A 25,905-nucleotide genomic window follows, 5' to 3' on the forward strand; every position below is an offset into this window, starting at 1 on the left:
TATCTCTCAATGTTTGCTATCCCACCTCTGTGGGACCCTCACTGCTGCCTGAATAGCCTTGTACTCACCTTCAGGAGATCCTCAAATTCCCCACAGAGTCAACTTCAAATTCTTCCTACCTCCCTCACACCCTTGCACACCTCATCTCTGATGGGACATTGCTTCATTCCTGGGAAACAGGATGCCGCAAATTCCCTCCTCCTTAAATGCCTCCAGTCTTTCATTTCTCTTTCTTCATTCCTGTTACAATGAAGTTGGGTACTTCAAGCTCAAGCCTTTCCACTATGATCAAACAACTACCCTCCCATATCTCTTTCTTGCATCTCTACTCAGCCCCACTCACTGGATCCGTTAGCTCAGCAAGCCCCATCTTCCACCTCAATTTAAAAGACAAAAGTACCTAAACCTTAACCTTTTCAAGCTGTAATCCGCTTTTCTCTTCATTCCTTGAATGGATATGTGTTCCCAAGGCTATGTCCATAACTCACTCTACACTTTGACAATGTTGTGGCTTCGAAACCAGCTTGGTATAGATAATTCCTTAATCTCTAATTCTGTCCCAGAGCTCTATCCCTAGCTGCATATTTCCAACTGTCTAGTAAACACAAATCAAAAACCTCCCAACAACAACAGCAAAAAAGTCCTGGACCAGATGGCTTCACTGGGAAATTCTATCAAACATTTAAAGAAGAATTGACACGAGTACTGTTTAAACTCTTCCAAAAGATGGAGAAGGAAGGAATACTTCCTAATTCATTCCACAAAGCAAACATAACCCTGACACCCAAACCAAAGACAGCAAAAAAAGAAAACTACAGGCTAATATCTCTTACAAATATAGACGCAGAAATCCTCAAGAGAATACTAGCGAACAGAATCCAACAGCAAATTAAGGGTCATACACCATGACCAAGTGGGATTTATTCCAGGAATGCAAGGGTGGCACAACACTAGAAAACCAATACTACATCAATAGAACAAAGAAAAAGAACAATATAATCATCTCTATGGATGCAGAAAAAGCATCTGGTAAAAGCTAACACCCTTTCTTGATGAAAACCCCAAAGAAGACTGGAATAGAGAGACATTCCTCAATATGATTCATGGCATATATAAAAAACCAACAGCCAACTTTATACTTAATGGAGAGAGATTCAGAGCTTTCCCCTTGAAATCGGGAACAAGACAAGGGTGCCCACTCTCACCACTTCTATTCAATATTGTATTAGGAGCCCTAGCCAGAGCAATAAGACAACAATCAATCAATCAATGGTATCCAGATTGGAAAACAAGTAAAATTACCTCTGCTTGCGAACAAGATCCTAAAAAGATCCTATATACAGAAAATCCCAGAGTCTGCAAGAAAATTTCTAGAGCTAATACAGGAATTTGGTAAAGCTATAGGGTACAAGGCCAACAAACAAAAATCGGCTGAGTTTCTATATACCAGCAATGAGAAATGTGAAAAGGAAATTAGTGAAACAATTCCATTTACAATAGCACTTAGGAAGATAAAATACCTAGGAATAAATCTAATCAAAGACGTAAAGGACTTATACAATGAAAATTATAAAATGCTGCTGAAAGAGACTAAAGAAGACTTAAATAAATGGAAAGCTGTGCCATGTTCATGGATTGAAAGACTTAATATTATTAAGATGTCAATGCTGCCCAAAGAGAGCTACAGATTCAGTGCAATCCTGATCAAAATTCCAAAAGCCCTCTTTACAAAAACAGAAAAACCAATCCTTAACTTTATACGGAAAGGCAGGAGGCCCCAAATAGTTAAAATAATGCTGAAGGAGAAGAACAAAGTAGAAAAACTCCTAGTTTCTGATTTTAAAACTTACTATACAACTACAGTAATCAAAACAGCCTGGTACTGGTGTAACAACAGACTGATGGAATAGAGTTGAGAGTTCAGAAATAAACCCATACATCTATAGTCAACTAATTTTTGACAAAGGTGCTCGATGGGGAAAGAAGAGCCTCTTCAATAAATGGTGCTGGGAAAACTGGATTCCCACACGCAGAAAAATGAAACAGGATCCTTGCCTCAAATCATATACAAAAACAAATTCAACATGGATTAAGGACCTAAATGTGCAAACTAAAATCATAAAACTCTCAGAAGAACAGGCAAGGACAATGCTGTCAGGCCTAGCTTTCAACAATGGATTATCTAATACAATAACAAAAGCACAAACAGCAAAAGATAAATAAATGGGACCTCACAAAAATTAGAAAACTTCATTCATCAAAACACTTCACCAAAAAACTGAAAAGACATGCTACCAACTGGGAGAATATCTTTGGAAAACATGTATTGGAGAAGAATCTAATTAACAAAAAAATATATAAATCTTCAACAATTTAACAAGACAAAAAACCCAATCATAAAATGGGCAAAGGATCTGGAATAGACATTTCACCAAAGAGCACACTCAAATGGCTACCAAACACATGAAAAGATGCTCAGCGTCATTAGCCACCAGAGAGATGCAAATCAAAACCACAATGAGATACCATTACACTCCTACTAGGATGGCTAAGATTAAAAAACAAACAAAACACAACCATAAAATAACGAATGTTGGTGAGGATGCGGGGAAAATGGAACCCTCATCTATTGCTGGTGGGAATACAAAATGGTACAGCTGCTGTGGAAAACAGTGTGGTGGTTCCTCAAAAAACTAAAAATAGAACAACCATATGACCCAGTAATTCCACTCCTAGGTATATACCCAAAAGACTTGAAAGCAGAGACTCAAAAAGAGACTTGGACACTAGTGTTCACTGCAATACTAATCACAATAGCCAAAAAGTGGAAACAACCTAAATGTCCATCAACAGATGAATGGGTAAACAAAATATGGTATATACATACAACAAAACACTACTCAGCCAGTAGGAGAAATGAAGCCTTGGTACATGCTACAGTATGGATGGACCTTGAGGACATTATACTGAGTGAAATGAGTCAAATGTGTACAGAACAAAGATTATTAGTGTTTACCAGGGGTGGGGAGAAAGGGGAAAAAAGTGGATTAACAGTGATGGGAAAATCGCATTGATTAAGGGTAGTATTGCACAGCTGATTACTGTAATTGCTATCAATAAGTTGTATACTTAAAGTTGAACTGGCAAAAGTTGTGTGACATATTTATAATAACAACAACAACAAGAGTAGCTGCTAAGGCTGCTTATGTACAGCCAAACACCTCAGGGGGTCTGGTTCTTTGGTTTGGAGGGTAAAGGTCATGGTTCCATGGGACATTCCAGTTCACTGGCCTAATAATGTATTTAGTGCCTCTGTTCTACCTCCTAGTTGGTTGTGTAGTACCTGGGGTCTTAAAAGCTTGCAAGCAACCATCCAAGGCCAACAACTGGTCTCTATTCACCTGGAGCAACAGAAGAAGGAGAGTCAAGAATAGGAGAAGGATATGGAATGTGTAGGTAACTGCCTCCATGAACAACTGCCTCCTTTGCCATGAGACCAGGAGAACTAGATGGTACCTGGCTACCATTTGAACACTTTGACCAAAGGTTCCATAGGAGAATCCTGATCAAAAGGGGGAAATGCAGAACAGAATTTCAAATTCTCATGGACTCTACACTTTCTGGAGCCATGGCAGCTGGATGAACCCCTGAAACTACTGCCCTGAGATAATCTTTGAGCTTTGAACCAAAAATACCTCCTGAAGTCTTCTTAAAACCAAATAACGGTTTAGCTTAACTAGTAAAAAAAAAAAAAGGTCTGTCTTGAGCATTATGCTTTTTTTAAAACTGTACGGGATTGAATTGACAAGAGCAACTGGAAACACTGGATGGGAACTATCATGGATTATGTCCCCCCAGAAATGTGTGTATTAACTTGGTTAGGCCATGATTTCCAGTATTCTGTGGTTGTCCTCCATTTTGTGATTGTAATTTTATGTTAAAGAGGATTAGAGTGGGATTTTAACACCCTTACCAGGTCACATCCCTGATCCAATACAAAGGGAGTTTCCTGGGGTGTGATCTGCACCACCTTTTATCTCTTAAGAGATAAAAGGAAAGGAAAATAAGCAGAAGGTTGGGAACCTCATAGCACCAAGAAAGCAGCACCAAGAGCAGGGCACATCCTTTGGACCTGAGGTTCCTGCGCTGAGATGCTCCCAGACCAAGTGAAGACAGATGACAAAGGCCTTCCTCCAGAGCCAACAGAGAAAGGCTTCCCCTGGAGCTGGCGCCCTGAATTCAGACATCCAGCCTGCTGGACTGTGAGAGAATAAACTTCTCTTTGTTAAAGCCATCCACTTGTGGGGCTTCTGTTATAGCAGCACTAGATGACTAGAAGAGGAACATTATGGGGCAGTAAGTTTATGCTGAGCGAGGAACAACTCAGAAAAGGAGGGTAAGAGTGGTTGCACAACTCAAAAAACGTTACCAGTGTCACTAAATTGCACGTGGAGAAACTGTTGGAATTGGTGTATGTTTTGCTGTGTATATTCTCAACAACAGAATAGAATTTAAAGGGGGGAAAAAAACCAAAACTGGCTGGCTACAGGTTACTTCAATCAAGCATTAGTCACTCTTCTTGAAACAGACAAAAGCCAAATCAGGACCTTCAAAATGGGAAGGAAACTAAAATCTGGGGCAAATGTCTCAGGCATCTGAAAGCTTCTGGTGGCTTGGGAAATTATTTTTCCTAGGAATAAAGAGTAAGTAACTTGGGAGAAATAGTTGTCCTGTATTGAGTGTAGTTATATCATTAGAGAATAAGGTGGGGAGGGGAGGACACATGATACTCCCCGAGAAGAATTGAGAAATACTATTAGCACTGTCTCTAGGTGCTCGGGAAACTTGGGCACAAGCAAGACTTGAAAAATGCTTTTGGATAGTGTCTACTGGCCATATTCAACCAAAGATATAAATTTTCTAAGGGGCATGATAGATGTGCCAATCATGTAGGTATTTAATACGGTGTATTTATCTCACCATAGCAATAGGTCACATATCCCCCAAATTGCCTAGCGCCATGAAAAACCCTAATTCTACACTAGAGATGGGCCATAAAATTTTATAAGCTTAATAAGGGTGTAAGTCCAGACTATAGCCCCTTCCAAAGCTAGGAGGACTGATAATGAGAGAACCTGGGGGGAGGGGGGAGGTGGTGATCAGAAACGAGTGAGTAGCCAGCCTAGTGGTTAAAGCAGTGAAATGGAATGTTATGGAGTGGATTTGCTGTACAATTCTGAGCAACTCACTTTGACTCCCTGGGCTTTCAGTAAAATACCAATGGCTATTTTACCTTCAACCCTTTGCAATCAGCAGGTGAACAAAAATTGTGTTAGTCTTATTGCAGCAAAATTATCAAGTTATTCAGAAGTGGCATGGGACACAAGGTAGGTTAGAAAAGACTGGAGATGGTACAGATCTAATTAGATCAAAATAAGGGAGAAGGCAAGAAATGGCAAATAGGACACAACTCCTATTCATGTGCCTGCATTTATTTACTCAGCAAATATTTGAGTGCTCACTGAGTGCAATGCATAATTTTTAAAACATGAAGATACAGTGATGAGTGAGAGAGCACCTTGTTCCCACCAAATTTAGTGTGGAACAAGCAAGTGCAATCAGCTGTGTAGAGAATGTATGGCACTTGATTCCGTGGCAGCACACAGCAAGAGCACCTTAGGAATGACAAGGGCCACAAGTCTCAAGACATAGAGTGAAATAAGTATGTACAAAGAGAAAAATATCCATTCTCAAGAATTGGAGTTTTATTATCTGTTGAGAAATGGCCATTAATAACCTTCCCAGAGAATACTCAGGCTTAGGCTGGAGGATAGTTACTGTGTTAATACACAATCACTGTAACATTAGCACATAGCTTCATGCTTTCTTCTACATTTTCTGGGGGACTGTGGTGACTAACACTTTAGGGATGGAGCGTAGCTTTGAGAAAGCTGGTAAACCCTTCCCCTGACAGGGTCAGGATAGAAAACACTAGCACAATCTGGAAGTATTTTCCCTTCAGGCACAAGTTGATCCTTCTTAGGCCATGGTCTCATGGTCTGTCAGTCTGTAGTAGAAGGTCTAAATTTGCAACTGAACTTGTTATTGAGGTATGTCAATAACTCTGCTAGGGTTTCAGAAAGCATTCTACTTGAGAGTCTGGTTCACGTTCTCCATCAAGATATCAGTCTCGGGGTGAGAGGTTGAAAATAATGCAAAATTAGAATGTGAACAGTAGATTCCAATTGAAAAGGGTCACTGATCATGAATAAACAGCATGATTTAACCAAGGTTTTGCAGCTATGAGGGAACTGAGATCATCTGTGCAGGAATAAAAGGGATATTATGGTGAATACACTAACCAAAATGAGGATAAAAATGTGATTAAAGAAGGGAAAGGTTGGAATTGAATCAAGGGAAAGATTTTTTTTTTTTGGGTCAGCAGGGAAGGAGTTGGCAGTGGCTACTGCCACAGATGTTTGACCCAAATGAAGGTCTAACAGCACCGGACAGCTTTTTAGACCTGGAGTTGGAAAGCCAGGAGCAATAAAACATGTTCACCATGGTACTTTTCCAGGACCTTAGGATCATGCTCCAAAGCCTTGATAATGACGGAAGGTGCAAACTCCTAGCATTAAGTCCTTCCAGGATGTAAGAGTAATATCAAGTGGAGCTGGAAATTGTTTTGCCTCAGAGTTCTTGTTAAAACTCCTCAACCAAAACTAGCAAAAATGCCCTGTGGTATAGTGCTCTCTGTGGAACACTGTGTCTGGCAGGAGGAGAATTGGTGCTGGATGGAATTCTCAGAGTGGAGAATTCTCAGAATTCTCTTCTGTGAGCCTGCACTGCAAATTTAACTACAGAGTTAAATCACATTTAAATAAAGAAAAAATGCTGCTTCTTAAAATGACTAAGTTTTAGGTCAACAGACCAAATGTTGTACACCTCCCTGCTGGTATCTCTAGTCTCCAGGACTACATGCTTTTGCTAAGCTTTTGTCTCTGATATTGCAACTCTTGCAGGGGTCGATAAGGACCTATTGGAACAAATCTGAAACCCCTATGGCCTGTGGGAGAGAGGGGCAGTCAGCCAAGAAGACCACAGGGAAAGGCAGAACCCAGATAATCCTAAGACAGAGGTTTATGGCACACATGGGAATCGTAACAAGACAAAGATGGCCTTGGGTTATAAGGCAACTGCCAAGTTTTCCATGAGCCCTACTGGACCTATAACTTAATTGTGGCCAGGTCATGAACCATCTTCTCCTCAGACTATGAAGAAGAGGAATAATTAGAAACACGGTCTTCAAAAAACCAGACCCAACTATTCTTCCTCCAGCATGACCTGGAGTGAAGCATTCTCCAGATACTAGAAACTTTGGCTTGGGCTTATGATAGGGTCTACTCAACTGTGTTGAAACCAGGTGTATGTGTAAAGCAGAGGATGTGGAACCTGAAACCAGGCAGATTCTTAGTGTTGTCACCAAATTTCACAGACAATTCAGGGCAGGTGGGCTTGGGGTCAGAGAGTGGGTAGCAAAGGGGCATTCACTTAACATCAATAATTTATGCTAATGTGTATAACCACAACAAATGGCCAGGCAAATACAATTTATTTTTGAATGGACTTCTGTGAAATGTTCTCAGAAAAAGTTCTAATTATGGGTGCTAACAAGACAGAACTGGTCAAAAAGGGTAAATATCTGGAATCCAACTTTTTAAGTCAGATGAAGCAGCCATCTAAGACCTAAGCGGACAAGGTATAAAATCCAGAAAGTCTAGTTAAAGCAGCAGGGACTAAGCAGCCAAGCTGGGTGCAGCACAGGAAGGTCAGGAAGAAAGTGCAGGCCTGACAAAGAAAAATGGTTAGGTGTTAGCTCTTAGGTATAGACGGCAACACTTCTGTCTGTAAGTGTCAATGTAGATGAGACCCATGGCACACACTGAGTCTTTTCTAAGAGGAGTCACTTAATTAAGGGCCCAGACTCTCATCTATCTTTTTTTTTAAGGAGCTGGGCACTATGATAGCTGCTAACCAAAAGGCTGGCAGTTCAAATCCACCAGGCACTCCTTGGAAACTCTATGGGGCAGTTCTACTCTGTCCTATAGGGTTGTTATGAGTTGGAAATGACTCGACGGCAAAGGGTTTGGTTTTTTATGGTAAGCACTATGAACACAAGATCTGATGTCAGCACAGTCAAGAGACTGATCTTGGAAATGGGGTAGATGCTGGGGAGAAAAGAGAGGGGTTAAGAGGTAAGAAGGTAGACACTAGAGTAAAATAAGCATGTTCAGCCAGCTTATCCGGGTGGACTGAGTAGAATCAGCAGGGACCTGGAGAAAAATCTAGTCTCAAAAATGCGAAACCAAATTCTTTCTAGGTTTTATGAAGGGACCATAATGATTCTGTCACAGAATAACTAAAGGACTTGATGTCATGTATATTATGAAATGCTTGATTACCTAGTATTTATTTTGAGTATATCCTTATATCATTTCCTTTTTATTAAAACAAACAACAACCAAAACACAAAACAAAACAAAAAATAGCACAAGGTCTTCAATGAATCAGGTAAGGGCCATTGTAGGGCTTGCTCTCAAACAGATTCAGTTGGGAAACCAATTCTCTTGTTGCATCCTTCTGCATGGCCTTAAAGGCAGCAAACTATCTGAAAGAACTAAACACATTTATGACTGTTAATTTTGGGGTAGAATAATGTTAAAATCAGAAGGGAGACTTAGAAATTGTTTCATCTAACTTCTTCAGTTAATCAATGAGGTCTCTGAAGTTCAGAGAGATTAGGTCACTGGCCCAAGTTCTCTAGGCAAATTGGAGCAGATCTGGGGTTCCTCCATGTTTTTTTACTTCCAATTGGAGGTCCTTTCTACTCACTGAACTGTAAAAATGAGATATTTGCTTAGCCTTATTAACTAAATTGAGATCTGACTTTGAAAACTGGGAAAGAAGACAAGAACTTTAAAAAGTACCAGTGCTGCAGGAACCACAGACTATACCTAGGCCAAAAAAAGATTAGTATACTATACTAGGCAAGAGAAAAGTCACCATTAATAAACTGAACTGACCCAGGAGAGCAGGAGAGGGTTCACAGGGCCTCCAAAAGAGAAAATAACAAATCAATCAATTTAGCTTTGGCTGGGAGCCAAGAATGTCAAAGGTGAGAGAGCAAAAGCCAAGAAAAAACTAGGCCGATAGCACAAGAGTTGCACTGACATTTAAATTCAATTCCCTTACAATCTGATCTCCATTTTAGAATCTGGATCTAACTTCAGCAGATACTAACTAAATGGAATAAACATTCTACTATTCTCAAACCACAGCTCCATCTGTTCTGGATGAGAACTGCAGATTTTCTCAACCACAGCCTATTCAATATAATATCTCTGCCACTGTTCCAATATAAGATTTTCTGACATTTTCCTCTAGCAAATATTTTCTAAGGGCAGTTTTTTACCAAAGGCTCTTTTTTTCCAAAAGATATAGCTTCTCTTAGAACAGATTGTTGTTGTGTGCTGCCAAGTTGATTCCAACTCACTGTGACCCTATAGGACTGAGTAGCACTACCCTCCAGGATTTCCTAGGCCGAAATCTTTACGGGAGCAGCTCACCAGGTCTTTTCTCTCGAGTGGAGTGGATGGTGGGTTCGTACTGCTGACATTTTGGTTGGCAGCCGAGCGCTTAATAACTGTGCTGATTAGGCCCTTCTAGAACAGAGTACTGTTCGGTAAACATTTTACGAAGTATTTCTTCCCTCCTCTCACTCTTTCATTGTATCCACTCCCACATTGATACCAAACTTCTCTAACAGTATGATCTTGGATCAGTAGAACCATGTATTGGGATGCATGGGGGGTGGCGGGGAGGCGGGGGGAGGGGAATGGTGCCTCCTCTCAGCTAAAGAACTGAAAGAAAAAAAACATCAAAACAGTTGGTCATTTTCTATTGAAAATAGCCTCCCCTGCAGATGTGACTATGGCTGGGAGCAGTATCACTTCATTTTAGGGATGGAGGACAAGAGGAGAGTTCCTATGGTGGATCCACTCTTAAACTTTTGTATTTCATCCCTGCATCTAAGCTTCTTTTAATACCTTAAGTGATATTTTCTAATTTCTCTACTGTAATACCTTTTTATTTTCTAGATAGCTGGGAAATTTTTGCTTATGTTGCATGTTTAGAAGAAACACCGAATTGAAGTTCTAAATGTATCTATACTTTGGGAAATAGAAAGTGGGAGAAGCTCTCTCTTGGTCTGACTTCTTACCCTAAAGCCAAAAGTATAGACACAGTGTAACAGAAATACATCTAAAAATAGATGAACACTTCCCCTATCAAAAAAATATTTCTCCACATGAGTTTCACTTTTAAAGTACAATCATTAACTTAACAGAAGAATAAAACATAAACAGTCATCGAATTACGCTTTGAATTTAACGTATAAATAAAACCATTATAAATTACTATTCAAACAATCCCCTCATCTCCTACTGTTTTCTGTCCAGGAATGTGAATAACGCACTGCCCAGGAATTGTGCAACACAATGGCCTTACTCAGCTCCTACCCCTCTATACATAGCCATGCACTTAAGTCTTTACTTCGCTGGTCACTGGCTGGCTAAACCTCAAGGTCCAGATATATACAATTTATTCAATAAATAGAAGTGGAATATTTATTATATGCCAGGTACTGCTTTTATGGAGTTTATATTCTAGCAACCAACATTATAACTTGACATGAGAGCAAGTATTTAAAGAAGATCCAAGGATTTAAAAATGTTGCCTCAAGCTTCAATCTATCCCTTAAGGAAGCTATCTATGAAATAAATGTTGAAATAGTACCTCTATTACATCATTCTAAAAGGTGCTTCCTCTCTAGAATAAGTGTCAATGTGATCCTATGTAAACAGTGCCCTTCAAAAAATATTCTCATTTGATATGCAGAAGGAACACAAATATGGCGAGCCCTCATTCTGTGGGTCAAAACTTCTAAAACAACTGGTTTTAACATTATGGAAGAAGGTGAGAAAGCTTTCAAATAAGCTTCTTTACAAGAGGGGGACATGTCCAAACTCATTCATAAAAGACTATTTCAATTATAGTCATATCTTAGTCATATCTGGCATATTAACCATGACAAAACTGGCTTTTAATATAGACAAGACTATTTATACACATATGCGGCCCTGAAATTATCACACAGTAGTTTAATGTCTCATCTCCCTAACTACTTGAAATTTTAAGCACCCACAAAGTAGACCAGTCTTCTGCTTTATTCCTGGGCACACAGGACGTACATCATAAATGTGAGATGAATAAGTGGACAAATAAACACAATTAAAGCACCTCATTAGCCATTTAGTACCAAAAACCATGACAGAGAAAAAAATGTCTTCTGAATCTCACGCTTTACAACCAACTAGTATAAAATATGAAGTGACATACTAAGTTTTCTAAATTTATATTTTTTCCCCACCCATTTCAGGTGAAAAAAAAAAATGTTTCATTTTCTGTGAAATTTCTTGCTATCCTTTATTATAATTTGGCTGTACTAATGGTATACAGCTCTACATGAGTTTAAAAGTGATGTGATGGTTAAGAGCACAGGCTTTTGAGTGAGGGAGACTGGGAAATAACCTAGGCTCTACCACGTATTAGACCTGGGTGGTCTTGTTTCCTGATCGGCAACACCTGTCTCACAGGGTTGTATGGAGCTGAAGGGAAATAATGTGTTAATGCTCAGCACGGTACCTAGCACACAGTAACCCAACCAACCCATTGCTGTCAAGTTGATTCTGACTCATAGAGACCCTATAGCAACCCTGTGTGGCGTAGGAAAACACTGGTGGCGTAGTGGTGAAGTGCTATGGCTGCTAACCAAAAGGTCGGCAGTTTGAATCCACCAGGCACTCCTTGGAAACTCTATGGGGCAGTCCTACTCTGTCCTATAGAGTTGCTATGAGCACACAAGTAAGGGCTTAGGAAACAGTAGTAGTTATGTTTATGTTAAATTTTGTTTCCCAAACAGATTATCTTTTGATGTTAAGTATTTGAATTACATGATTTTTGCATGCCACTAAATATAGTGCTTTGTACTTAGCAAAGGCTTAATAAATATTCCCTTCATAAATTAACTGGATCTTTATCTCTTCCACATGATGAAAAATCTTATTCAGGCAACTCAATTAACCAGTACACAGAATTCAGTAACATTTCCTACCATAACCCAAAGCAATTTGTCTGGGGTCTGCTACATGCCAAAATCATTCAGACAAAGAAATCAGCTTTGGTAAGGCCCCATTTCTTTCTATAGTCCGGGATATACAGGCAAATAGTAGCCCACCCCCCCCGCAAAAAATAGTAAGTGTAGTTTTTCATCACATTGGTTTATGATACTTTCTATTTAACTATGCAGTATTAGTACTGGGTAGGCAAATATTTTCTGTAAAGGGCCAGGCAGTAAATATTTTAGTTTTGTAAGCTATACGATTTCATTTCAACTATTCAACTCTGCCTTTGTAGTGTAAAACAATCATAGACAACACATAAAGAAATTAATATGGCTGTGTTCCAAAAAAACTTTATGGGCACAAATTTGAATTTCATGTACTTCTCACATGCCACGAAACATTACTCTTCTTTTGATTTTTTCACCTAACCACTAAAAAATGTAAAAACTACCCTTAGCTTACTGGCTACAAAATTATTATAACCAACAGGTGCCCAGTCTCTAGTTTGTCGACCCCTGTGCTAGCATTTTAGTCACAGGAAAGAGAGTAACGACACACCTGATTCTTCATCACAAGCTCAATTTTCTCAAGGTCTACCACTCCACAAATATTCAATCATTCCAAACATTTCATTCACTTCCCGATAGAATGTTTTTCAAAATTCAACAAGTCACTAATTTTCGCTTTATAGATCTAATAATGATATTTTAGTCCATTTTTTGGTTTAAAAAATATGGGTCTCTCAGCTAAGTTTTAAACAAACTAACAAAATAACCAACCTATACTTCATATAAAAAAAAAAACAAACTGGAATTGTAATTTAATGATTTATCCAATTTTAATACCACAAGTAAGAGTATAACACTCCACTTTATCTCCACTTAGTAAAACTCTGAAAAAAATTTTGTCTATTTTATAAATACCTCTATTACGTATGTAGCATTATCATTCCCAGGTTTGCTTCTTTCAGTGTACTGAAGGCCAAGGGTATCAACACTGTGGACTAGCGGCAAAACCTGGTCTTGTCATGGTTAACTCTTTAAACATACTTACCATCGTGAACAAATGCTGCAGGGTTCATTTAAAATTCTTTGGTAGGTTAGCTTTAAGACGATAACTAACAATATAATCACAGATTAAGGCAATGAATTCTGAATGAATCTGCTGCTACATTCAGTAGCAGAGCAAAGTTCTGAAGAGTGCTACTTCTGTGGTATTGTGGAAAACCTTCAAAATATTCAAGGTATTTGTCTTAGAAAGAATTTCTTGCACCTGCCTGATTGTGTGACATGAACACACAATTTTGAAGCTGTACCTTTTAAGTCACAATTTAGAATTACTGAAATTTGCAAAATATTTAAAAGATAAATTCATAGTACAGTTAAACCATTATCAGAAAACCAATTGTAATAAAGTCAAGCTGTAACAAACAAGAAAGATGTTCAAAGCAAAATGTTTGGCAAGTTGCTGAGATAGCAGAAAGATACTACGAAAAACTGACCTAAATTTACTAATATACTTTAAAATCTTACAGCTTTAAAAATACAGGAAAAAAATTACATTTCTTCAAAATTTGAATATATATATATACTTGGGATTGGTTTCATATGAACGATGACTCTTTGGAGAAATTACAGGCATCCACGGATAGTAATACTTAGCCAAAAAAAAAAAAGGTTATCTAAATAAAATTTGGCCTCCTTTTCTAATATACCAATGTTGCAAGACATGTTTATGATTTCAACTAATTATTGATTTACATTGTATTTTCTATTTAACTTCAACAAAACCAAATAAAATCATATTTGGTGGCTGGGGGGGACATGCTATGACAACAAAAAGTTTTTTAAATTAGTATTTTAAAACAATCATAAAAGTAAGAAGACCTCTTGTCATTAATGAGATGTTAACTATAGAAAGAGCCTGTGTTTCTGAAATATAAGAATTCATCTACTGGATATGAATAACAATTTTTGAAATTTATAGCATAAAATCACATTCTTCTTCACAAACTGTTCTTATTTATACCCCAACATTGTCCATCTTTTTAAAAAATACATTTGTAAATACACATTCATTTTTAATCTTACAAATGAAGTCATTTAATATACCCTTAATAAATATTTCCATTTATTGAGCACTTACTATGTGACCGGCACCATTAAATACATTTTATCTCCTTCTCACAATAACCCTGTAGTTATAACTTCCTTTGCTAGAAAAAAGAAGGTAGAATACAAATTCTCATTCTTCCTTGTCTTCCTTCTCTCTTTTCTAATTTTCCCCTGCCTATACTTTTCAAAACAAACAAATGTTCAGTTAAAAAAAAAAAAAACCACCTTTAGGTACCTTCTTACATGTCATATAAAACCACTCGATTGATTTTTTTTTCCCCACAAGGAATGAAAACTTAAGATTTTAATTCTTGGAAATATAAAAAAGCACCTAGAAAAGCATTAAAATTACAAAAAAGTATTAAATTATAAATTTCCAAAGTGAATTCGAGGACAGCTCCATAAACATAAAAGTGTCCATTTTAACTAGTTCCAAAGAATTCTCTGAGTCCCCAGCAAATTTTTACTGGTCATTATTTTCTCTAACTTAAAAAAAAAAAAAAACTAAGGTATTATTATAAATGCTGAGTTTTAAGGCTATGTCTCCTCGCTTTTTATCTTCACTCCCTGCTTGCTCCCCCCAACCAGTGGCAGTGTTTATACACAGTGAAGGTAGCTCAATCAATCCGTGTAGAATCAAGTTACCGACCTTAAAAATCAGACACTCATTAATTGGGAAGGTAATATTTTAAACAGATGTATATCACTTTACAGAACAGGTTGATTCCTTAAAGTCAGGCTAATTTCTGCAAACCAAATCGTACCTCAGCCCTAGGAGAAAAAATTGGCCCATATTCACACTTGTGCAAGCTATTAATTTTTTTAATCATACATTTAGAAAAGTGCAAATATAATTTTCTAATTAAGAAATAATGGGTCAAAATTATTGCAAAATGAAACAAACAAGTGGCATACCATAAAACATCTTCTCTTCGCTCTATATCCAAGTGAATAGAAGACACGTGCTGGGGACTGCCTGCCTTCTGAAAAATGGGAATTTCCTGCATTTTCTCTATTCTGAGTATAATGAAACTCCTTATCTACATAATTATGATCTACATTCCCTCATTTAAAATCTATTACATAATACAATAATGGGTGCTTAATAATGTCTTTGCAATACAGCTCATTCACCCACTTGTTCATTCATTCGTTTGTTCATTAATTCATTAAAACATTTTTAAGTGCCAACTATGCACCAGGCACTGTTGTAGATGATGGGAATACAGAACTGAACAAAACACAAAAAGTTCCCTGCCCTCACGGAGCTTACATTCTAGTTCCTCAAAAGGGATCTCCAACTAAAACACAAGTATTCAAAATCCAAGAGGAAAGCTTTCTGAAAGGCTCCATCAGTCAGTTGTCCCAGAGGAGCAAAGGCCTACAGTAAGTACTTCATTTGACATTCATAATGCATTACATTTTTATCAAAAATAGGAGGAAACATCCTGGTTAGTTTCTATATTTCCTTGAATTTTAATTCATGCTTTGTTACTTCGAATTTCCCTCTATTTATACTCATTATTTCTGACATATTCTACTATTTCCTTGAAGAGAATAAAAGATAACCCTTTTCCAATTTCCAACCTAACAGACTGCTGATCAATAGGTATTAATCAAGTGATGGTCTTCGTGAGAGCAGTTCTTTGTTATAAAAGAATCTGCTTCATAATTACAGGATTGCTTGCCAGTGCTGCTTCGGCATTAACCATAAATTGGGATTTTGACTGGAGATGTAAGGACTTGAATTTGCTGATCTATTTGTTTGGTTCTATTAACTTCCTTCTTTTGTACTGTCCCATTAACTGGACTTACACTTCTCAATCAGGATTAAAATGTGGTAAACACTATCGTTAGAGACTACTTTCCCCTAGACAAAGGCTGCAGCTGATTTCGCTTGGCACTGCTCTAAGTGCAGTTACTGCTAATGTGCTCTGGACCCTTTTTTCATCCTGCCCTCGATTCCTGCGTCTGCCTTTACTTTCCCTAATCAAAATCCATCCAAAGTCAAGGTCAATTATCACCGCACATCTAACCTCATTAAGTTTAATATGGCCAGGCCATACTGTTGCCACTCAGTGGTCCTTCATCTTTCCTTGGGCTTCTCCTCTCTCTTCATGTCACTACCAATGGTGATGTTTTCACTCTGACTTGCAGAATTCACTCCACCAGCACTGTCTCCCTTCACTCCAGCTAACAGAGAAGTTAGGAAATCTACAAGTATGCCACAGAGTGATAAAAGATGCAAAGCTAGGAATTACAATATCAGCTTTGCTCTGCACCAAAGGATTCAGAAACATCCAGGCATAAGGAAATCATTTACTCCGTGTATGATTTCTACATTTACATTTCCATAGTTAGTCAACATATATTCATTGAGTGCTTGTTATGTTCCAGGAGCTACTATACAGTTGGTTTCTTTGAATGGGAATACATCAACACTGCTCCAATGCAGGAGTAGTATATCTCTGACCTATAGGCATATCCAGTTGTCAGCTTAATTCTGTCTTGTCCAAAGAGCAGGCAGGTATCAAGAAATGAAAACACAGCAGGCCTTTAAAAGTCTTTGAAAGCAATAAGATGGAGACATAATTCTATGAAGAGAAAAGGCCTGTACATTTCTCCTTTTTGGCTGTATACATCTCTGTCTCTACTTCTTGGCTCTTGTTTTCTCGTCCTCATTCTGCCTCTTTTCCTTAACTGGCCAGAATACAGCACTGGAATATAGGTATATTATTTACTGTACTTATTGAATTATGTTCCCACTTTCAATTTAAAAGGCAGACCAACTGAACATTTCAAACAAACAAAAAAGCCTTTTGTTGCTTGTAGGGCAAGCGGGGGGTGGGGGGGGGCAGGATTTGAGGTTATAAGAGTAGGTCTATATTCCCTGAAATTTCTTTCAGAGAATCTCCAGCTTAAATGAAATTCCATTTTGGCAAGCACAGATACTACATTAAGAGTAAAACGATAATAACCATTGTACTTCAAAAATCTATACAAAAAAGGAATACAATCAAAGTTCATAAGGCACAAGTATAAAATGTAAATAAATATTTCATGGAGAAAATAAATAAAAATCTATCCAGATTATTTCAACCAAAAAATGGGTTAGAAATAAATGCATTTAAAGCAAAAGAGTTATCATTCATCATTTTTATACACTAAAAATAAGAATTCTTCACTCCTAAGAACAGTCTCCGAGTGAATTTCATCACAAAATTACTTCATATTTTCCATTTTACAATTTCTCTTCAGTAGTTACTATGAACTATGAATTAATCAGTTTCCCAGAAATTACATATCTCCCTAAAAATGCTACATAATCCCCATTAAATAAGAATGTCACAATATCTTTTCTTCACCACACGAAAAACTATAATAATTATAACTTTTTCTTTATTTGTCATATTTCTACAGAAATGACCAGAGCTAGCCTTACCAGAAAATTATACACATAAATACAAAAGTTCCAATAAACTACTGATCAGACTGTTATGTTGCAAGTATGACTAGAACATGGTATCACAAATTAAGCCATTAAATCCAAAACAATAGTTTATTAACAAAAAAGTACAAAGAAGTACAAACGGACATCCTATTTCCCCCCATTATGGCCATCTATCTATCTCCCTTTTAATTCCTGACATGACCTTTGGAAGCTATAAGAATGGATAAAATTTTTCTGTTTCCAACAGGCCCTAATAACTATCCAGGAACAACCTAGCATATATTTAAGTTATACAGTTCGTGTCAATTAAAAAAATTTTTTTCTATATGAGTTGTCATAAAAGCCACTTCCCTTGCAATACACCATGTACCTAAAATGAATGAAACATACCAGCATCAACACCCATAAATCATGTTTAGATGTCACTGTGTGTTTGCCTTGAAGTAACAGTTTACTAACGAGTTTAACAGTGTCAAAAATGATTTTTATAGACATTTACAAAAATCACTTCAAGTCAAAAACATCTTGTTAACTAAACTAAATTGAGGTACATGGAGAAAATTCGGCTTGTTCTGCTTTTTGCACTGATTATAAATCAAAGCTAATCATACATCTAAACTTACTGCTATCCAAAAATGTTTCCTTTTCAATTTCTAATTTCAACAAACCTAAGGTTGTTCAGTACTCTCTCTACAGGCCTGAAGTACTTCCCTGAGTCATGGTAAACACTCAATACTTTGTGATTATCTCACAGTGCTCCTTGAAATACCAATGAAGATGGGGCGATTTAGTAAACTCTCATGTTCAGTAAGTAATGCCTAATTTGCTATTTTTGTTATTACTCATCAAGATAGAACATGTGGTTTTGCTCATTGATGGTTCTAAAAGCCTTGTGTAGAATTTATTTATTTATTTTGAGTAGTGAGCTCCAGCCATTTGGTCTGTATAGGGAGCTAGGTCAGAGGTTGCCATTCATACTTTACTCCTTGCCTAGAACTATTCTAATAAACGAATTTGGTGTTGGATTAGGCTAAACAACGTAAGAATGCTATACCAGTGAACACTCTTGGGGAGCTGGAAAATTCAGATGACCACTCACTAAACATAAAATCATCATTCCACAAATATTTTATTCAATTATACTTGCACAGTAGCAAAAAAATCAAAACACAACCAAGCCACATATCAAAGAACAATATACAATAAAAATTTGTATTTTTCAATGGCATTGGAAAGAAAGTATTTCCATAAATAACATTTACAATTCTACTATTAGGTCTTTCAAGGTGTCTGAAGCTTCACAGTGCTAGAATTGATTTTTATGAGAACACATGCAAAAAATGTGCAACATAATCCATATTAATGACACAAAAAGCACACCAGTTATTTGTCATTCCAGCACGGCCATGCCACTCTATGGTTCTAAAAACAAACAAACAGCCCCCCAAATCCAGGTCCCATTCATTCTTCAATTATGCCTTTAGTCACTCTGCTTTATTATATTCAAACAGTCACTGTTAGTGCTGCTCTTCACCACGACTTTCAGGTTGACGTCACTCCCTGCCTGCTGGCTGTCAGGACTGGGGGACGCCCCTCTCCCAGACTCACCTTCTTCCGGATGTCTTCATCGTTTGCTCCTAGAGAGGCATAGAGCTTGAATGCGGCCTGGCGGAGTTCATGAGCATGTTTTAAGTCATGATCAAGCTACAGAAGGGGAAAAAAGATATGTTCCAACTCAGGCCACAAATTAAATTTTCAATAAAACATATCAAGTAGAGCTGAAGAAAAAATTAACAACTATTAATACATTTACTGCTGTAACTGAATTTCCCAGTTATTTATGGGCTCTGTATACACATGACCACGGCTTGGCTATGTTTGTGTCAGCATGACCTGAAATGCATACAGTCTGCTTCTATCTAAAACTTCACACTCTAACACTTGACACTGATACATGAAAAACCTTTGTAAGCCTTCAATCCCAAAACTTCATTGTTCTTAGGTGGTAGTTTTACTTGCGTTGATGTTTAATTGCAGCAGCTCTTTGGAATGCTCTCCTCAAGAGGAAAGCACTCCCAGGCCTTTCTAGCCCGAAAACACAGCTGGTAACTTGAGTGCTGCTGCAACAATGTCCTTAGGAGGTTTTCCCTAATATTCTTAAACATTAAAAAACTTTGTAGCGCAGCTAAGAAAACACTTTGCCAACAATCTGTATCACAAGAAATATTAAAGGAGTGAAAGCAGAAGGAAAATATTAATATGTGAAAGCTTGGCTTGGCACAAAAGAATGAAGAACAATGGTAATGGTAAATATGCGATAAATATAAGATACTTTTCTTATTATTGTAGTCTATTTAAAAGATAATTGAATGTTTAAAGTAAAAAAAGTAACAAAGTATCATGCTATTCAGAAGATATGCAGAAGTAAAATGTATGACAAAAACAGCACCAAAGACAGGAACAGGAAGTATATTGTCTTAAGGCTCTCATTATGTCTAAACTGGTATAATGCTACTTGACAGTAGGATGTGAAAACTGCAAATTATAAACCTGAGAGCAAACACTAAAAACTTAAAACAAAGTTTAACTTAGAAGTCAATCCAAAAACCAAACCCACTGCCATCGAGTTGATTCCAACTCACAGCGACCCTATAGGACAGAGCAGAACTGTCCCATAGGGTTTCCAAGGTCATAAATCTTTACAGACACAGGCTTTCTTTCTCCTGCAGAGCGGCTGGTAGTTTTGAACCACCAACCTTTCAGTTAGCAGTTGAGTGATTAAGCACTGTGACACCAGGGCTCCTTAATAAGCCAATAGTAGAGATAAAACACAATCATAAAAAATACAAAATACATTTTCTGTCAATGGTGGTAAAATTACTTGGAAAGGGATAATGTGGTAATCCCTACATATTCACACAGTAATAATAGTGATGGTTGCACAGCATGAGGAACACAGTCAACGTCACTGACTGCATATATGAAAATTGCTGAACTGGCAAATGTTTGTTATATGTATTTTTACCACAATGAATAAGTTTTTCAAAAATACAAATAATTATAAAAAGAAAAGGTGGGACAAATGAAAAACGACAGATTCCACCCAAAAGATATCAATCATCACATTAAATGTAAATTGCCTAAAAAAAAAAAAAAAAAAACCCAAGCCCGTTGCCACTGAGTTGGTTTTGACTCATAACGACCCTGTAGGACAGAGCAGAACTGCCCCGTAAGGTTTCCAAGCAGCTAAGGAAGGGTGGCAGATTTGTGACATTTGATACTGCCCTGCCCATTAAGCTCATTGAACCCCACATCAGGGGCCTGAGGACTGGTGGGTCCACCTACTCCATGTAGCAACCCATTGACAGGGGTCTGAGAATTAGTGGTGCCTCCCAGTTGTTAAAGCCAACAGCACTGGGTCCCCAAAGTCTCGCTACAAAGCCTACCCATCTACGCACTCTAAGGAACAGGGACATGCCTTCGACCTAGGCACTCGGGGGCAGTTGTAAGCCCCTTAACTGGCTTAGAACATAACCCCCTACTGCAGCCAGATACCTGTGCCTACCAGAATCACGCCAACGTAGTCCTGCCCATCTGGGACTGTAGGTAAGAGCCTGTAACCACACACTTGGTGACTGACAACCTGGACACCTGAGCTGAATACAACAAGAAAAGTTAACAGATCCCAGGCTCAAATACCTAATAGCAGCTCTAACCACCCGATGACAGGACGTGAGAGCTTCAAACATGCCAATAATCAAAATAGCTCACATGACCAACCTATTTGGGCATATCAAAACAAAACAAAAAGGTAGGACACAGTAAGCAAACATAAAATAAATAAATAACTTATTGATGGTTTGGAGATAACAGTCAATATCAAGTCATATAAAGAGGCAGATTATGATGGCTTCAGAAAGTGACCAAAACAAAGACCCAAGAGACCACCTGGAGGAAGAAAAGTTCCCAGAATTACTGGAGGTAGAATTCAAAAGATTAACATACAGAGCTCTACAAGAGATCAGGCAAAATGCAGACCAAGCCAAGGAAGACACATACAAAGCAACAGAGAAACTTAAGAAGGTTATACAACAGCATAATGACAAATTTAAAGTGCTGCAAGAATCCATACAGAGACAGCAAACAGAAGTCCAAAAGATTATCAATAAAATTTCACAATTAGACAACTCAATAAAGTCAAAGTCAGAATTAGTGAGACTGAAGATAAACGATGTGACACCAATTTATTGGAGGAAAAATCAGATAAAATAATTAAAAAAAATGAAGAAACCCTAAGAATTATGTGGGAATCTATAAAGAGAAATAACCTACAAGTGATTGGAGTACAGGAACAGGAAGGGATAACAGAAAATACAAAGAGAATTGTTGAAGATTTGTTGGCAGAAAACTTCCCTAACATCACGAAAGACAAAAAGATATCTAAGAAGCTCATCAAACCCCACACAGGGTAGCTTCCAAAAGAAAGTCACCAAGACATATTATAATCAGACTTGCCAAACCAAAGATAAAAAGAGAATTTCAAGAGCAGATAGGGAGAAACGAAGTCACCTACAAAGGACAGTCGATAAGATTATGCTCAGACTACTCAGTAGAAACCATGCAGGCAAGAAGGCAAGGGATGACATATTTGAAGCCTTGAAGGAAAAAAATTGCTAACCAAGATTTATATATCCAGCAAAACTGTCTCCCAAACATGGCAGCAAAATTAAGGCATTTCCAGGTAAACAGAAGTTTAGAAAATTGGTAAAAACCAAACCAAAATTGCAAGAAATACTGAAGGGAGTCATCTGGTTAGGAAATCAATTAACATCAGATAACAACCCGAGACTAGAACACAGGACAGAACAACCAGGTATCAACCTAGATAGAGAAGTCATAACAATAAATCAAAGCTAAAACACTGAAAATAGGGAAACAGGGATGTCAATATGTAAAAGATGAGAACACCAAAAAAAAAAGGGGGGGACTAAATGTCATAGAACTTTCACATGGAGAGGAAGTCAAGGCAATATCAAGAAATAAGGCTGGTTTAAAATTAGAAAAATAAAGGTAAATATTAAGGTAGCCACAAAGGAAACTAAAAACCCTACACATCAAAATAAAAAAACAAGAAAAACATAAACACTCAGCAAATACAAAATCAACAACAATGAAAAACTCCCAACAAAAAAAAGCTCTGGCCCTGGAGACTTCAATGGAGAATTCTACCAAAGTTTCAGAGAAGAGTTAGCACTAGAGCTACTAAAGGTATTTCAGAGCATAGTAAAGGATAGAATACCCCCAAACTCATTCTATGCAGCCAGCATATAACCCTGATACCAAAACCAGGTAAAGACACCACACAAAAAAAAGAAAATTACAGACCAATATTCCTCATGAACATAGACATAAAAATTCTCAGCAAAATTCTAGCCAATAGAATTCAACAACATATCAAAAAACTAATTCACCATGACAAAGCAGGATTCATACCAGGTATGCAGGGATGGTTCGATATTAGAAAAACAATCAATGTAATCTGTCACATAAATAAAATAAGAACCACATGATCTTATCAACTGATGCAGGAAAGACATTTGACAAAGTCCAACACTCACTCATTACAAAAATTCTCAGCAAAATAGGATTAGAATGGAAACTCCTCAACATAATGAAGGGTATTTATACAAAGCCAACAGCCTACATCATCCTAAATGGAGAGAATCTGAAAGCATTCCCGTTAAGAATGGGAACCAGACAAGGATGCCCTTTATCACCACTCTTATTCAACATTGTGCTGTAGGTCCTAGCCAGAGCAATAAGGCAAGAAGAAAGAAATAAAGGGCATCCAAATTGGTAAAGAAGAAGTAAAAGTATCCCTAAAATATCCCTATTTGCAGATGATACGCTATTATAGACAGAAAACCCCAAAGAATCCACAAGAAAACTACTGGAACTAATAGAAGATTTCAGCAAAGTATCAGAATACAAAATAAACATCTAAAAATCAGTTGAATTCCTCTACACCAACAAACAGAACTTTGAAGAGGAAATCACCAAATCAATACCATTTATAATAGCTCCCAAGAATATCAAATATTTCAGAATAAATCTAATCAGAGATGTAAAAGACTCATACAAAGAAAACTACAAGACACTATTCAAAGAAACCAAAAGAGACCTACATAAGTGGAAAAACACACCTTGCTCATGAATAGAAAGACTCAACATTGTGAAAATGTCAGTTCTACCCAAAGCAATCTACAGATACAGTGCAATTCTGATCCTAATTCCAATGACATTTTTTAATGAGATGGAGCAACAAATCACCAATCCCTTCATACAGAAAGGGAACAGGGACCAGATAAGTAAAGCATTACTTAAGAAGAAGAACAAAGTGGGAGGCTTCATACTACCTGATTTTGGAACTTATTATACTACCACGGTAGTCAGCCTAGTAGTAGTACAACAGATATATAGACCAATGGAAAAGAATTGAGAATCCAGACGTAAATTCATCCACTTATGAGCAGCTGATAATCAACAAGGCCCAAAGTCCATTAATTGGGGAAAAGACTGTCTCTTTAACAAACGGTACTGGTCTAAATGGATATCCATCTATGAAAAAAATGAAACATGGCCCAAACTTCACACCATGCTTTCAGGTGACATCTAGGTCAACTGGCATGACGTTTATCAAGAAAATATTCTGCAAGCGGGGTCTCCCAGCCAACACTGTGTCATAGACAGAAGCACCACACCATCCCTCCACAACAAAGACCTGAAAAGCTAAGTAAAAGACAAAAGTCTTTCCTGGAACCCTTAGTGTCAAATGAAGAGATAAAGAACTCAGCCAAACACCAAATGGAATAAGAAACTGACAGGACTGAGAACGAGGAGAGATAAGTGCCGAGGTTCCTTATCGGCTAACAGAGCACAGATTCAACACCTTGGACTCCTGTCAGAAATTGGCTGACAGGGAGCACCAGAAAGCAGCTTCACGGAGCCCCCAGCAGGAGACAGAGCACCCAGTAACCAGGGATACGTGCTTTCCACTCCCCCACCCTTTCTCTGCTGCTCTACCTCTGAGCTTCCTGGCTGGCTGCAGTGGTTAGGCCGGCCCAGACGTGCACCGTCTGTGCCACTTGGATTCGCCCCACCCACACCGCAGATCAGCGAACAGGTAGTGCGGGAAAGCAGCTTTGCAAAGTTCCCAGGAGTAGACACAGCACCCATTAACAAGTGATATATGCCTTCCTAACTCCCACCCTTTTTCCCCTCCCCCTTCGGCCTCCTCTGCTTCCAGCTGTCGTACTCTCTTGGCCAGAAGGCAGCTGCTTTCACTCCAGGCTGCTTGGATTCATCCCATCCACACTGGCCAGGTCCCTGAGCTGGGGCAGCTTCTTTCCGTCTCTTTTGGTTTCTTCTGTACCTCCCACGACCTCCCCCTCCTTTCTCACGAACACTTGGTTCCGTTTGCCATCTCTGTGTCTTCTTGAAAGGCTGTAAAGCCCCAATCGACTGGGGATCCATTTGCTGAGTCCCTGACACCACACTGGTGGTATACCTGGAGCTTTCTTTTTTTTTTTTTTTTTGCTTGTTTTGTTTTACTTTGCTCTGTATTTTTTATTCTCTTTCTCTTTTCACATTTGGAAGCCCTTCTAGCCGGGCTACACTGGACTGCCTAGGAGCCACTCCCCCAATCTGAGCAGATGCTTGGGCAGGATCCCTGGGAGCATTTCTCTTTTTCTTTTTTCCTTATGTCTGTTATCATTTCTCAGTTCTTGTCTGTCTATGGAAACCCTGGTGGCATAGTGGTTAAGTTCTATGGCTACTAACCAAAGGGTCTGCAGTTGGAATCTGCCAGGCACTCCTTGGAAACTCTATGGGGCAGTTCTACTCTGTCCTATAGGGTCACTATGAGTCGGAATTGACTCGACAGCACTGGGCTTGGTTTTGGTTTGGTTTTTTGTCTGTCTATGCTTACCTTCTTTTCCTGTCTCCTGAATACCTGATGCTGTGTGACATCTATACCCCCTCTATACTATACAACCTGGGAGACTTCCCCAGTCTTCACAGTCACACTGGTGGGACCCCG

At 38.2% G+C, this 25,905-nt stretch overlaps 1 protein-coding gene across 5 annotated transcripts in view; it reads right to left on the bottom strand.

The window, feature by feature from the left end:
- The window catches only part of ARMC8 (armadillo repeat containing 8), a 203,085-nt gene that overhangs the window by 57,471 nt on the left and 119,709 nt on the right, over positions 1–25,905 (bottom strand). For all 5 annotated transcript variants that reach the window (XR_007515555.1, XR_007515556.1, XR_007515557.1 and 2 more), the window contains exon 12: positions 19,416–19,511. Coding sequence is in view for 2 of the 5 variants with exons in the window: in XM_049870498.1 (XP_049726455.1) it covers positions 19,416–19,511 (96 nt within the window). In the remaining 3 variants the exon portion in view is untranslated. The remainder of the gene's footprint in view (positions 1–19,415; positions 19,512–25,905) is intronic.

This window comes from Elephas maximus, chromosome 26 (assembly GCF_024166365.1).
Source record: "Elephas maximus indicus isolate mEleMax1 chromosome 26, mEleMax1 primary haplotype, whole genome shotgun sequence".
Classification (NCBI taxonomy): domain Eukaryota; kingdom Metazoa; phylum Chordata; class Mammalia; order Proboscidea; family Elephantidae; genus Elephas; species Elephas maximus.